We start from the raw sequence: 15,513 nt of genomic DNA on the forward strand, positions 1-15,513 counted from the left end.
AAGGAAATTCCTTAAACTGGCATTTACAGATTACATGATTACAAACATAGAAAATCCGAAAGAAACTTAGCCAGATTACAATATAAAAAAATTTAGCAGAATTGCTAACTTTTGCTAAATTCTGTATCTGAATTCCAGGAACAAAGAATTATAAAATGAAATTTCAAAAGTAATGTAGTTTATAATTGAAGCATAAGTCATTGTATACCTGGTAAGAAATTGAAAAATGTGGAAGACCACTCAACACTACATAGAAAACTACAGGATATTACTGAGAGAATTTAAGACCTAAATAAATGGTGGGATATGTCACATTCATACTCTCACCACTTTTATTCAACATAGTTTTGGAAATCCTAGCCATGGCAATCAGAGAAGAAAAAGAAAGAAAAAGAATCCAAATTGGAAAAGAAGGAGTAAAACTGTCACTGTTTGCAGATGACATGATACTATACATAGAAAATTCTAAAGACACCACCAGGAAACTACTAGAGCTCTTCAATGAACTCATTAAAATTGCTGAAAACAAAATTTATACAGAAGCCTGTTGCATTTCTGTTACACTAACAATGAACTTTCAGAAAGAGTACTTAAGGAACAATTCCATTTATAATTACATCAAAAATTAAAATACCTGGGAATAAACCTACTTAAGTAAAAGACCTGTACTCAGAAAACTGTAAGACACTGATGAAAGAAATTGAAGGAGAAACAAACAGATGGAAAGATATGCTGTGTTCATGGATTGGAAGAATTAACATTGTTAAAATGACCATACAACCAAAAGCAATCTACAGATTCATTGCAATCCCTGTCAAAATACCAAGGGATTTTTCACAGAACTAGAAAAAGTAATTTAAAATTTGTATGGAAACACAAAAGACCCTGAATAGCTGAAACAATCTTCAGAAAGAACTGGACGAATCACACTTCCTGACTTCAGAGTATACTACAGAGCTACTGTAATCAAACAGTATGACACTGGCACAAGAACAGATACATAGATCAGTGGCACAGAATAGAGAGCCCAGAAATAAACCTATGCATTTGTGGTCAATTAATCTATGACAAAGGAGGCAAGAGTATACAGTACAGAAAAGACAGTCTCAACAATTCCGTAGTGATCCAGTGAGTGGGACTCCACACTCTCACTGCCTAAGGCCTGGGTTCAATCCCTGATCAGGGAACTAAGATCCCACAGGCCCCACAGTGTGGCCAAAAAGAAAAAAAGAAAAGAAAAGACAGTCTCTTCAGTAACTGGTGCTGGAAGAACTGGACAGCCACACGTAAAGGAATGAAATTAAAACATTCTCTAACACCATATACAAAAATAAACTCAAAATGGATTAAAGACCTTAATGTAAGGCTGGAAACCATAAAACTAAAAGAAAGCATAGGCAGAACATTCTTTGACATAAATCATACCAATTTTTTTTGTGGGTCTATCTCCTAAAGCAAAGCAATAAGAGCAATTATAAGCAAATGGGACTTAATTAAACTTAAAGCTTTTGCACAGCAAAGGAAACCATAAACAAAACAAAAAGACAAACTACAGAATGGGAGAAAATATTTGCAAATGATATGACTGATAAGGGGTTAATATCAAAAATATGTAAACAATTCATACACCTGAACATCAAAAAAAACAAGCCTAATTAAAAGATGGGTAGAAGACTTGAATAGACATTTTTCCAAAGGAGACATACAGATGGCCAACAGGCACATGAAAAGATGCTCAATATCATTAGTCATCAGAGAAATGCAAATTAAAACCACAACAAGATATCACCTCACACCTGCTAGAATGGTTATCATCAAAAAGACCACAAATAATAAATGTTGAGGAGGATGTGGAGAAAAGAGAACCTTCAGATGCTGTTGGTGAGAATGTTAATTGGTACAGCCACTAAGGAAAACATTATGCAGTTTTCTCAAAAAACTGAAAATAGAACTACCATGTGACCCAGCAATTCTACTCCTGGGTATGTATCTGAAAAAAACAAAAGCACTAATTCAGAATGATACTTGTATCCCAGCGTTCATAGCAGCATTATTTTTAATTGTCTAGATATGGAAGCAACCCAAGTGCCCATCAACAGATGAATGGATAAAGATGTGGTATATATATATATATACAATGAACTACTACTCAGTCATAGAAAAGAATGAAATTTTGCCATTTGCATCAATATGCATGGATGTGGAGGTATTATACTAAGTGAAATAAGTCATACAGAGAAAGACAAATACTGTATGATATCACTTATATGTGGAATGTAAAAAGTACAACAAGCTAGTGAATATAACAAAAAAGAAACAGACTCACAGTTATAGAGAACAGACTAATGGTTACCACAGTGGGGAGAGGAAAAGAGGAAGGGGCAAGCTAGGCATAGGGGATTAAGAGGTACAAACTACTATGTATAAAAAAAGAGGTACAAGGATATATATTACAACACAGGGAATGTAGCCAATGTTTTATAACCACAAATGGAATATAACTTTTAAAAATTGTCAATCACTTTGTTATTGTATATCAGCTATACCTCAGTTCTGAAAAGAAAAAGAAAAGAATTAGAAGGCTCAATATTATAAAGATAATGATTCAACCCAATATGATCTGTAGAATCAATGCATTTCTGATCAAAATCTTTGCAGAATTCTTTTGTGGGAACTGACTAGGTAATTCTAACGTATATATGTAAATGCAGAGGGACAAGACACTCTTGAAGAAGAATGAAGTTTGAGGACTTTGCTACATGTAACCAAGACTTCCTGCAAATTAATTACACTCATTAAGGCAGTGTGATATTGGTACAGGTGAACACAGACACACACAGGGGAACAGGATAGAGAATCAAGAAACAAACCCATAGCTGTATAATCATTTGGTTTATGATAAAAGTAACCCTGCAGTGAATTGGGGAAAAGATAACCTTTTTCATGAATGGTGCTGGATGAAGTAGGTATCCATATTAAAAAACTGGTCTTGACCCTTACCTCACACAGACACAAAAGTCAATTTCAGGTGGATTACAAGTATAAATGTGAAAGATGAAATGATAAAGCTTAAAGATAAAAAAGTAAAATGTGTGGCTTAAAGGCAGAGATTGATAAATTGAGCTACATTATAATTAGGAATCTTTAGTTATCAAAAAACACTATTACAAAAGTATAAAGGTAACCCATGGAATGAGAGATGGTATATGTGACGTATGCATATGTTTTTAAAAGGACTGATATGCAGATTATATAATCAACAAAAATTAAAAACTCCTATAGAAAAATAGCCAAAAGAAAAAGAAAAAAGAAAAATAGCCAAAACACTTGAATAGGCACTTCAAGAAAGAGGATATCCAGATAGCCAATAAATAAAAGTGTTCAACTTTATTAATTGTGCACCTGGATGTGTTATTTAAATACATAACGAGGATACCTCTCTGTATTTTCCAAAATGGCCAGACTTAGAGGTTGATGATAACAAGTACATATGTTGTTGATGAGATCACAGATTGATACAGATATTTGGCATTGACTGAAGCCAAATATGTGCATATCCTGTGACCCAGCAGCTACACTTTTGTGTATATAAATGCATGCATATGTGTACTAAAAGATTTTTATAAGAATGTTCATAGCAGCACTGCTGATGATAACCAATAACTGCAAACAACTGAAATGTCCATTAACAGCCAAATAGAGTCTGGCAAATTTTACATCAGAGTACTCCTGCAATCACAAGGGAACACTTCTATGTTAACAAAATGTATGAATCTTAACATAATATTAGACAAAATAACCAAACGCTGAAGAGTGCCTAATATATAATTCCCTTTATAGGAGGTTCAGAAATAGACAAAACTAATCTAATGATGATAGAGGTCTGTATGGTGATTATCTTTCTTGGTGAGATTTCTAAGGGGGTTCTGTGGAGCCTTCTGGGGTATTTGTAATGTTCTGTTTTTTAATACAAGTCGTCGTTACTTTGTAAAAATTCACTTTGTGAAAATTGAGCTGTACACTTATGATTTTTGTGTACTTTTTTTATGTTTGTTACACTTCACTTAAAAATACAGATTTTAATTAAAATTTTAAATGTAATTAATTAAAAATTAGTAAGCCATACATTTGCATTTTCTTAACATTGACTTCTATTAAAACTCTGACATCTTGAATTTAAATTTTCTTTAAAACATAAATGTTTTGCTAACTCAGAACAGTATTCCATGAGTTCATAATTCTACCTGAAATAAAGGTATGACAGCATTTTATTGATAATAAATTTGAAAACATTCAATAAGAAACAATTGTGTATCTGCTAGGTATAGAGAAAGATAAGGAAGGCAAGGTACTGTCCTTTTCTCCATCCTCTACTCCCCATCATTAGTTTTTCCTATTAATGTATATATTTTGTACTTATCATACCTTTACTTCATCTCAGTTTTCTATGAGCATGTTTTAATAGCTTGAACATATGATATGGCTTAGAGGAATGTCTTCTCTAGAATCTTCTCTATTGAACTTTAAGGTGAAGAGCCAAGTGGAGATAATCCAGGATTTGAGCTATTACATATGTGGAATTCAGGAGTGAGGTCTAAACTGAGAATATAGATTTGTGAGTCACTAGGGTATAGGTGGCAGTTGAAGATAGGAGTGCATAGATCAAAACCTTGAGGAAGACAAAGACTGATAGGATAGGAGAAGGAACAACAAAGCCTGCAGAAGACAATGAAAAGGCCTAGACAGAAAGAGTAATAGAAAAATCCAGAGTATGTGATGTAATGGAAGCCAGTGGAAGAGATTGTTTTAAGGAAGGTAGAGTAGTCAGCTGTGTTGAATGCTGCTGACAGATTAGGTAAGATAAAGACTACATTTGGTGATAGGAGGTTAGTGGTATTGGCAGGGTGGTGAGAATAGGAGTAGCGGGGATAAAAATAAGTTTGCAATGAGTTGAGTAATACATAAGAGATAAGAAATTAGAGACAGCCAAATTTTGGATTTAAAGGGGAAGGGCGAAGATTAATAAGGAGAAATTTGGGTGAAAAGGATTTTGTTTTTTGGGGAGGGGAGTGCTGTTATAATGAAAGAGACTTGAACATTTTTTAGTGCTGTTGGGAATGAGCCAGTAGGGAGGGAGAGGTTATACATACTTGGGAGATAGAGGCAATAATGTATAGGGTGAGATTTCTGACAGAACTGAAAGTGATCTGAACACAGGTGGGGAAATTAATTTAAAAATGAGGAAGGATCCCTTTTTTTTTCATGATAACAGGAATGGAAAAGGAAAAATGATAAGTGGAAGCAAATGCATTTGTAAGTTTGTTGGTAAGACATTAAGGGAATTCTCTTTGAATGGCTTCTATTTTTTTGGGGGGGGGAATGAAAGATCAGATCACCTCTAGTAATGAAGTGGCAATGTTTGTGGAGAGTGGAGGTTTGAAATAGCTGCAAATATTGTAGACAATGCTAGTGATATTGTAGGACTGGCAGTCAATACTAAAGCCCAGTTGAAATGAATGATCTTTTATAGTGATACTAGTCTTCTCTATTATAAGATTTTCTTCACCTGGATAGGGCAGAGGTTGGCTAACTGTGGCCCATGGACCAAGTCTAGGCTCTGGGCCAAGGCTTCTCACGGACTCTTTTTGTAAAAAAAAAAAAAAAGGGTTATTCTAACACAGACATGCTCATTTATTGTCTATGGCCACTTGGATGCTACAGTGACAGAAATGGGTAGTTGGTTCTCAAAGTCTAAAATATTTACAATCTGACTCTTTACGGAAGAAGTTTGCTGACCTCTGGTGTAGTTAAACCTGGATATAGGTACACAGAAGGCAAACATTTGGAGTCATCCAGGGTTGAGGTCTTGACAAGTGTGATGATAACGACAAAGGAGTTGAAGATGTTGGCAGCTGAAATATTGAGCCTTGGAATCCAAGCTGAAGAAGGAAAAGAAGTGAAGACAGGAGGAACTGATAGGATTTCTGGGCTTTATTTGGGTATCTTGGAGGTAGTTGGGAGGAGCTGAAATGATATAAAATTTGGTCATATATAACTGAAATATGTGATTTCAAAGGAGGAGCAGTTCTAGGTGGTGAGAGTGTGCTAGGTGTGGTAGCTGAGGTTATGTGGAACAGAGAGGCAGGGTACTGGCTAGATCATCTGTGTAGATGCTGAAGTCCCCCAGAATGGACCGGAAAGGAAGATGGTGAACCAGGTGGTTGTCTTGTCTTAATCTCTGGGATTTATTAGAGAAACATACATAAATTGCTAACAGTCAATTTAAAAATTGCTGACAGTGTGAAAATAAGTAAATAGAAAATGTATTGCTTTTGTGATTATAATTAGAACTTACACTTATTTTAAATGTCTTTTGATTATCAGACTGCAGATGTATTTAATTTTGAAGAAACAGTTTATAGTCATCACATGTCTCCAGTTGCCACCAAGCACTGTTTGGTAGCAGGTTTGTAAATGTGTTCTTTGTTTTTTAACATATTGAAAGCTTTCTCCCATTTAGTATGTAGTTTGTTTTTGATATAAACAATTTAACCCAGATGAAGATCACAATTCTTAAAAAAAAAAAAACTTGTGTATTACTACTTGTTTTCATTTTAACAGATATTGTACGTCAGGCACTGTGCTAGGTTTCAAAGTGGCTAGGATTCAAAGATTAAGAAAGCACATTTCTGTTCCCTTAAGAGTTACGTTTTTTTTAACACATTTATTTGTTTATTTATTTATTTATTTATTTATTTACTTACTTACTTATTGGCTGCGTGGAGTCTTTGTGCCTGCACACAGGCTTTCTCTAGTTGCAGCGAGTGGGAGCTACTCTTCGTTGCGGTACATGGGCTTCTCAGTGCAGTGGCTTCTCTTGTTGTGGAGCACGGGCTCTTGGCACACGGGCTTCAGTAGTTGTGGCTTGCAGGCTTAGTTGCTCTGCGGCATGTGGGATCTTCCCAGCCCAGGGATCAAACCCATGTCCCCTGCATTGGCAGGCAGATTCTCAAGCACTGTACTGCCAGGGAAGTCCCAAGAGTTACTTTTAAAGTACTGAAGTTTCAAAGATTTTACGTGAACAAAATTTGCTTTTCCTTTTTGACACAGTAAAACAAGGAAATCATTTCCTTTTCTCTGAGAATGTGTGATTCAAATTAAACGTCCGTTTTTATGACAGCACCTGCAACAGAAATTTTCATGTGTGAAAAAGAAAAAATGTTTTCCTGGTATGAGGTATCAGGTCCCTGTGATATCATTATTTCTGTGGCATTGCATGAGTCTCCTCAACTCTAGACATCAGTCAGCTGCTTCATCTGTAGAGTTTGGTCACTAACTTCTCTTTGAGGTCCACTCAGTCTGTGTCCAGAGTTTCTGTGAATCTGTTACTAGTGATTGGAAGTATATCATTAACATGGAAAAGCTAAGCTATTAAAATAAAATTATTTGAATAATAAAATAACATAGAATTATACACACATTGTACCAATACACGTTTCCTGGTTTTGATATTGTGTTATAGCTACCTAACATACAACCATTGGGACAACCTGGGTGAAGGGTACACAGGGCCTCTTTGTACTATTGTTGCAACTTCCTGTGAATCTATAATTATTTCAAAGTTAAATGTTAAAAAATAATGCAATAATAGAGTTCTCTTAGTACTGAAGTATAACTACAATTAAAATAATTTTTCTAGTTATAAACATTAAAAACTATTTAAATGTGTTATTAGCATACATCTTTATATTTCTGCATGGATACTGTGAAAATGTCATGATTCATAATGGTAGTTTCTTATTTCCTTTTGATGATGATTTATAATAAAATTATCTTAAACGATTTTTGTTTTTGTTTTTACAGTTGGTACTAGAGGGCCCAAAGTACATCTTTGTGACTTAAAGTCTGGATCCTGTTCCCACATTCTACAGGGTATTTTTTTATTTGAAACAACAACTACTTTGAGCAATCTATTCAATAAAATGAAACATTACTAACAATGTAGTCTTTATAAGTGACATGACTGATGTATTTTGTGCTAGTTAGACGTCAACGGGGAAATAAAGATCCTTCTGTGCATTATTCTTAGAAAACTAAACTATTGAGGAGATATTTATATGAACAGTGGCCACAGGGGACGCTCAAAGAATATAGAAAGGCTAACTTAAAACCTTGTGTTATTTCTACATTGAAAGAAATGAACTACTTATGAAACATACATCAGTACATTTGTCTCCACGAGCATTTTCTAATATTGTTCTGGCTGAGTAAATATTCTTATTATTTAGGTGCTTAATTTCTTAATAAAAATATTTTAGAAAAAGATACTGAAATAATACTTTGGTGAAGTTTTACCAGCTTAAATACCTTTTGCTACTTTTTTATTAGTATTAGGTCATCTAATTCTAAACAATGAAAAAATGGAATAAACTTTTTATTCATCTCTGAGAAACACATAGTAAATATATCAGGAAAACTTGGTGAGATGGTAACATTTGTTTTACATTAATCGTGAATGTCTGTGAATGTAAGCCAGGTAGATGAAAATGTATTATTTGAGTAGTTTAGTTAGGTAGAAGTTAATTAAAATGCTGTGTTAAAATAAGTGATTTCAGAATTGCTTATCCTATGAACTTATCACCTGTGCTTTCTAGGTAAAAATTTTTATATAAATGCTTTTTACAACCATGAATTAAAATAATTTTTTCTCTTACAACTTTCTGAAAAGTTAGAAAACATTTTTATTCTTTGGAATGTTTATCTTGTATGGTTTGTTGCAGGGATTTTGTTGTAGAGATAAGTAAGTAAGCTTGGGCTACATCTCTTGTGATGGATTGGCTTACTAGGCTAATAGCTGTATTTAAAAAGACACATTCACTTGCTCTGACTGTTCTTTCCAAAGCAAACCCAGGCCTTTTATAATAAAATAGCGTGTATGAGAAATGCTCCAGAGACTTCACATTAATATTTAAATATAGATTATTATAAATGTGGGGGAAAAATCATGATTAATTTATTTTTAACATTTAGTCAGGCAAAATTAATTACACTGTATCTTTTGATTTTTTCAAATATTTTGCAAGTCATTTTATATGGTTGGTTGCAGGTCACAGACAAGAAATACTGGCAGTTTCCTGGTCACCACGTTATGAATATATCTTGGCAACTGCAAGGTAAAATGCAAATTATTTGGTTTTGATGTTAATAATTAATGATTAATAATTAATGATAAGCATTTTGGAAAGATTGTTTATGTTAGATGCATATTTAGTTGTTAAGTCCTGAAAAATAAAATAATTGAGTTACAGATTTTAATTCATATCACCAAAAGAAATCTTCCTTTGCATCATAATCTTAATCCTGACTATCCATCTTGAAGGTGCTCACTTTTTAAAACAGAGAAAACAACAGAATCTACGTAGGAATGCAAATCCACTAGTACTACCCATGAAACAACTGTATTGTGTCATTTTTGCATACAAAAGTGTAACACTGTCAGTTTAAAAATAGTAGCATTTTAATTCATTTTCTTTAACCCCCAAATTATTTTGAATCTGATTCAACACATTCATCCATTCACTGATTCAGTTTACTAACATTTAATAATTCCTATTCTTATGCCAAGGGTTGTGCTAAGAACACACAGGTAACACAGGCATAGTCCTTTCAAGAAGCTGATAATCTCATGAGGGAGTATAGTCAGAAAAATCAGTGAATTCAAGACATCCTGAAAAATGCTTTAGTAGAGGTATGTCTCTGGTGGGTATAATAGGAGAAAAAAAAACAAGAACATTTAACTCTTGAGGATCAAGGATCAAGGGATTTGGGGGTTTTGTTTGCTGAAAGGAAGTCTTATATATTTAAATGCTGAGGGAAAAGTATCAGTGGAGAGAAATTAGTGAAGATAAGAAAATGGAGGGAATAATTGGTGCATTAGAACTTTGAATAGCTGGAGAGAGTAATATCAAGGGTCCTGGTAGACTACTGTATAGCACAGGGAACTCTACTCAGTGCTCTGTGGTGACCGAAATGGGAAGGAAATCAAAAAAAGCAGGGATATGTGTATATGTATAGCTGATTCACTTTGCTGTACAGCAGAAACTAACACAATATTGTAAAGCAACTATACGCCAATAAAAAACTTAAAAAGAAAAAAAAGGGTCCCAGTAGAAGGGGGACACTTGATTTGACCCATGGAGGGCATTGTGAGACTAAATGGAAGGAGGAAAAAGTAGGCATGAATACAATTAAATTTGTGACTTTGGCAAAGAAGCTCAAGAAATGCAAACCCAGTGGCCTCTGTTGTTTTAGTGAGTAGAACTTGATGCCATCTATTGAAAATACTGGGATGCAACTTTCAGGGAAGATGGTAAAGATTTGGAATAACAGTCTTAATGAGTGGAACAGAGAGCTGATTAGGGGCACATATGATTGCTGGTCAGTATTATGTGCTCTGTTGAAGGTGTAGCCCACAGCTGTACTAAGTCACAGAAATCAAAACATTGAATGACACAGACTTAACAATTGTCTAAAAATTGTTGAAGTCATGGGTATAAGGAAGGAAATAAAATCATGAAAAGGCTTATAGGAAGGATCAAGGACCTAATGAGATAGAAGCATGTGTCGATAAGAAAATTTAAAAACTGAAGGGATAGGCAGTAGTAATCAAATTTTGATGTGGACATTTTAATAAAACTTTTTGCAGAATTATTATTACAAAAGCTACTTTTATTCGTTTTATAAAGAAATGTGTCTAGGACTTTCTAGGTGGTGCAGTGGTTGAGAATCCGCTTGCCAATTCAGGGGACACAGGTTTGATCCCTGCCCCGGGAGGATACCACATGCCATGGAGCAACTAAGCCCATGTGCCACAACTCTTGAGCCTGTGTGCCACAGCAGGAGAGGCCACCACAGTGAGAAGCCCGAGCACCACAATGAAGAGTAGCCCCTGCTCACTGCAACTGGAGAGGGTCCATGTGCAGCAACGAAGACCCAATGCAGACAATAAATAAATAAATTTAAAAAAAAAAAGAAAGAAAGAAATGTGTCTAGATTTTTGTAAAGCTGCCAGCTCTCCCTTTCTGTTACAGTTTAGTCCCCAAAGAAGCCTCTGTTAATAGTTTGCAGAATGTGACATTGAAATTTATGATTTCTGAAGTAGAACAAAGTCTAGAATGTAGCCATAAGAAGGCTGGCCAAAGAGGTATGAAGGTGAGGAGCTAGGCGCTGGTTGTGGGTCCGTGCCAGAGTGGATTTACATTGTTTGTTTCTAATTTGGTGTTCCTCAAATCAAGAGGGAAACTGAGAGGCTTTCAGTTCTCAGAGTGCCCCAGGAATTTGAAGCAGTACCAGAGTGGACCTAGTAATCAGTGTTAGAAGTCAGGTATGTCCAAATCTAATCTGTTTCAGAAGAGCCTTAAGTCCTCAGACTCATCCCATTGCAGACCTGTTCCCCAGCTGGAAAGAAAGAAAACCAAATTGATAATGGGAAATGCTAACTTTTTGCCAGCTATTCTAATTAGCTAGGTTTGATGGTGATCTGTGAAAAGAATCAAATTTATAGGAACAGATAAACCTCGTATATATTTTTTTTAGTTTATAAATGAGAAATAAGCTTATAAAATGCAGTGTTTCTACCTAATGCATTGTGGTAACCTAAGTGGGAGGGAAGTCCAAAAGGGAGGGTATATCTATATGTGTATAGTTGATTCATTTTGTTGTGCAGTGGAGGCTAACACAACATCGTAAAGCAACCATACTCCAATAAAAATTAATTAAAAAGAAAAAATGCAGTGTAATGCTCTTCTAATTAAAATAGCCTGGATAAACCCAGCAGGTTAGAATATTATTGAGGGCTTCGTGAGGATATGATAACATCAGTATTTTCTTTAGTAGTAGTTTAGAAGCCAAAATTGACATATAATCATGGCTTTACCTTTTTTCACTTGAAATAAAGCGAAAATAAGTGTCTAATTTCTAAGAGACATTATATTTATTTCTTGTATATCTGGCAAAGATTGATTTGAGTGCAGGAAACCAGATAAAAATATTTTCTCCTTATTAATTCCCCTTATTCTCAATTTTTTTCATATGAAAAGAAACAAGAAAAACCATATTCCTAACAAATGGATTCTTAGGCAAAGTGAAATTATTTCACTGCTTGATTGTCTAGACATTTGAATAACAAACAGTAGAACAGAGATAGTAACAAACTTGCTAAGGAACAAAGTTCTAAGCCTGTCTAGTCTTTGGGGAGGAATATGCTTATGTCATTAAAAACAGAAGGAGCAGAATTCTGTCCTTGTGATTTAAAAAGGTTACCTTTTTTGTATGTTTTCACTTCTTCATGCTACTATTGACTACTGAATATTTGCTAGAAAGGCAAAAGTATACCCACCCAAATGTACAGATACATTTGTGCTAATATACTGAGACCTCTTACTCCATAATACTGGAAAGATTGGTGAGGAGTACAGTCATTATCCTGGCTATATATGTTTTTTTGTTTGTTTTTTTAAGAACTTTTATTGAGATACAGTTAACATATAATAAACTGCATATATTTAGAGTGTACAATTTGATATTTTTTTTCTTATTAGTAATGTATATATGGCAATCCCAGTCTTGGCTGTATATGTTAATGTAACATTTATTTCCTCTCAGTGCTGACAGTAAAGCAAAACTATGGGATGTGAGGAGAGCATCAGGATGTTTGATTACTCTTGATCAGCATAATGGGAAAAAGTCACAAGCAGTTGAATCAGGTAATGAAAAACACGTTAATATAGAAATGTGGCGGCCTTTCTCACCTTCTGAGATGGCCCACACTCTGTGGAGTGTGTTTCTCTCTAAATAAATCCACTTCTTACCTATCACTTTGTGTCTCACTGAATTCTTTCTGCGATAAGACATCAAGAACCTGAGCATCATTAAGTCCTGAAACCAGGAGTGGAAAAGAAGTCGAAACTGACCAAAGAAGAGTCTTAATACTACCTCCCTGCCTAAAGGGAGTAGATGATAATACTTATAGGCTACCTGGCCCCACATGGTCCTAGATCTGCCAATATTAAAAGAATTGCATAACTGGGACTTCCCTGGTGACACAATGGTTAAGAATCCGTTTGCCAATGCAGGGGACATGGGTTCAATCCCTGGTCTGGGAAGATCCCACATATTGCAGAGCCACTAAGCCCATGTGCCACAACTACTGAGCCTGCGCTCTAGAGCCCGTAAGCCACAACTACTGAGCCCAACTGCCACAACTACTGAAGCCCATGAACCTAGAGCCCATGCTTTGCAGCAAGAGAAACCACCACAGTGAGAAGCCTGCACACTGCAACAAAGAGTAGCTCCCGCTTGCCACAACTAGAAAAAGCCCACACACAGCAGCAATGACCCAACCTAGCCAATAAAAATAAATAAATAAATAAATAAATTTATCTTTAAAAAAATAAAAAAAGAAATATGGCATTGACAGTATTTTTATATTGAAAATTTTGAATTGAAACCAAATGTATGTTGACAAATTATGGATTTTATGATTTTTTTTAAAAAGCATTCACAATAAGTCAGTTTCTAAATTATACATCAACTAAATTATGGTTGTCTTCAGGATACAAATAAGTATGGCATATCTTCTGTCTGAATTTTTTTTTTAATTTTATTTATTTATTTATTCATTTGGTTGTGTTGGGTCTTCATTGCTGCATGCGGGCTTTCTCTAGTTGTGGCAAGTGTGGGTTACTCTTCATTGCAGTGCACAGGCTTCTCACTGTGGTGGCTTCTGTTGCAGAGCATGGGCTCTAGGTGCACAGGTTTCAGTAGTTGTGGCACTTGGGTTCAGTAATTGTGGCTCACAGCTTAGTTGCTCCGTGGCATGTGGAATCTTCCTAGACCAGGTATCGAACCCGCGTCCCCGGCGTTGGCAGGATTCTTAACCACTGCACCACCAGGGAAATCCCCTGCCTCTGAATTTTTGAATATAGAAACATTTCTGGATTAACTTGTTATTTTTTTTTTCTCACATGAAGCCTGCTAATATGAATTCAGTGCCATTTAGGAAGTTACAATACATTAAAGAAATGGTAACATTTTGTGTCCATTTTGTCCCAGTAAAATTTGTAAGTTGTGTTAAATTTGAGTTCACTGCAATCCAGATGACAAAGTACCTCAACTGCATTTTTATAATATAATTTAATTTCTGTAGAGGTTAAAATTCGGATTCAGAATTAAATTTGGGTATAAATATATTAGGATGAACTATATGAAACCTATGATTGTTTTAATAATCTTTAAATTAATCAGGCTATTGAGAATTATGCTTTCTCAAACCTGTTCATTTTGAAAGTAATATAAATTTTGATTGAGACTAGAACAGATATCTTTAAGTGGGAAATACTAGTATTATTGATTTTTAATAGTCCGAATGATTTTTAGATTGAAAATGGAAATAGTATATAAGAAATTTAAAAGGTGTTTAATTTAAACTTTTAGTGTTAGGTTTATGCATCTAATTGAGTTTGGTAGCACAGCTTACTCTCTGAAGAAAAATTATATTTGGCAGGATTTTTTCCTTTTGGTTTTCCTGTTTTCCTCTATTTTTATAGTTCTAATTTATATAGCTTATCATGTTCAAGTAATCAAAAGGGATGATTAATTTTAAATATAATCAACTTACATATTTTAAATAATTCAGATAGTTGTCCTTTAATATGTTCAAATAACTGTATCACCAAGCATTAAGTGTGTGTTGAATTTATAAAAACAGATAAACTGAATTGTGTTTTTCATTGCAGCAAACACTGCTCATAATGGGAAAGTTAATGGCTTATGTTTTACAAGTGATGGGCTTCACCTCCTCACTGTTGGTACAGATAATCGAATGAGGCTCTGGAATAGTTCCAATGGAGAAAACACACTAGTAAGACATTTTAAATACCTTGAACCTTTTGAATATACATTAAAGAAATAGATCTATGACATACACTTTGTGTTTTCCTGTAGATTTAACTTTGTTTCTTGCCTCTGAATCACAGCTTTCTTTTTATATTTTTCCATTATATGAACTAGTAATTCTCAACTCAGGACAACCCACCCATCACATTCTCCCCGCTTAGTGGAGAATCATTGCTCTACTAAGCCACTGTGCGTAATGGGAGTGTGCCATCTCTCTCAAGTATGTTGGAGAAGAATAAAAGATTGAGAACAACTGATATAAAGCTGTAAAGTTAGTCAAATTTTATACCATATCTGACCTATAAACAGAATCCAAAATGAATGTTATAGTACCAAAACATACGGCACTTTAATACTGGAATAGATGTGTTCTAAAAGTGCTAGACTCTTTTTTTTTTTTAACAGACAATAAACTGCATATATTTAGAGTGTACAATTTGGTATCCCAATCTCCCAATTCGTTCCCCCCCCAACCCTCCCCGCTTTCCCCACTTGGTGTCCATATGTTTGTTCTCTACATCTGGGTCTCTATTTCTGCCTTGCAAACTGGTTGATTTG

General features: G+C 34.8%; 1 protein-coding gene across 5 annotated transcripts in view; it reads left to right on the plus strand.

The window, feature by feature from the left end:
* Positions 1–15,513, plus strand: part of ERCC8 (ERCC excision repair 8, CSA ubiquitin ligase complex subunit) — a 68,763-nt gene that overhangs the window by 25,418 nt on the left and 27,832 nt on the right. For 3 of the 5 annotated variants that reach the window (XM_057742921.1, XM_057742929.1, XM_057742938.1), the window contains 5 exons: positions 6,385–6,466; positions 7,864–7,932; positions 9,107–9,173; positions 12,664–12,764; positions 14,796–14,920. In XM_057742921.1, coding sequence (XP_057598904.1) covers positions 6,385–6,466; positions 7,864–7,932; positions 9,107–9,173; positions 12,664–12,764; positions 14,796–14,920 — 444 coding nt within the window. The remainder of the gene's footprint in view (positions 1–6,384; positions 6,467–7,863; positions 7,933–9,106; positions 9,174–12,663; positions 12,765–14,795; positions 14,921–15,513) is intronic. The other 2 variants (XM_057742957.1, XM_057742948.1) reach the window with 1 other exon arrangement.

Source organism: Hippopotamus amphibius, chromosome 1 (genome assembly GCF_030028045.1).
Source record: "Hippopotamus amphibius kiboko isolate mHipAmp2 chromosome 1, mHipAmp2.hap2, whole genome shotgun sequence".
Taxonomy (NCBI): Eukaryota; Metazoa; Chordata; class Mammalia; order Artiodactyla; family Hippopotamidae; genus Hippopotamus; species Hippopotamus amphibius.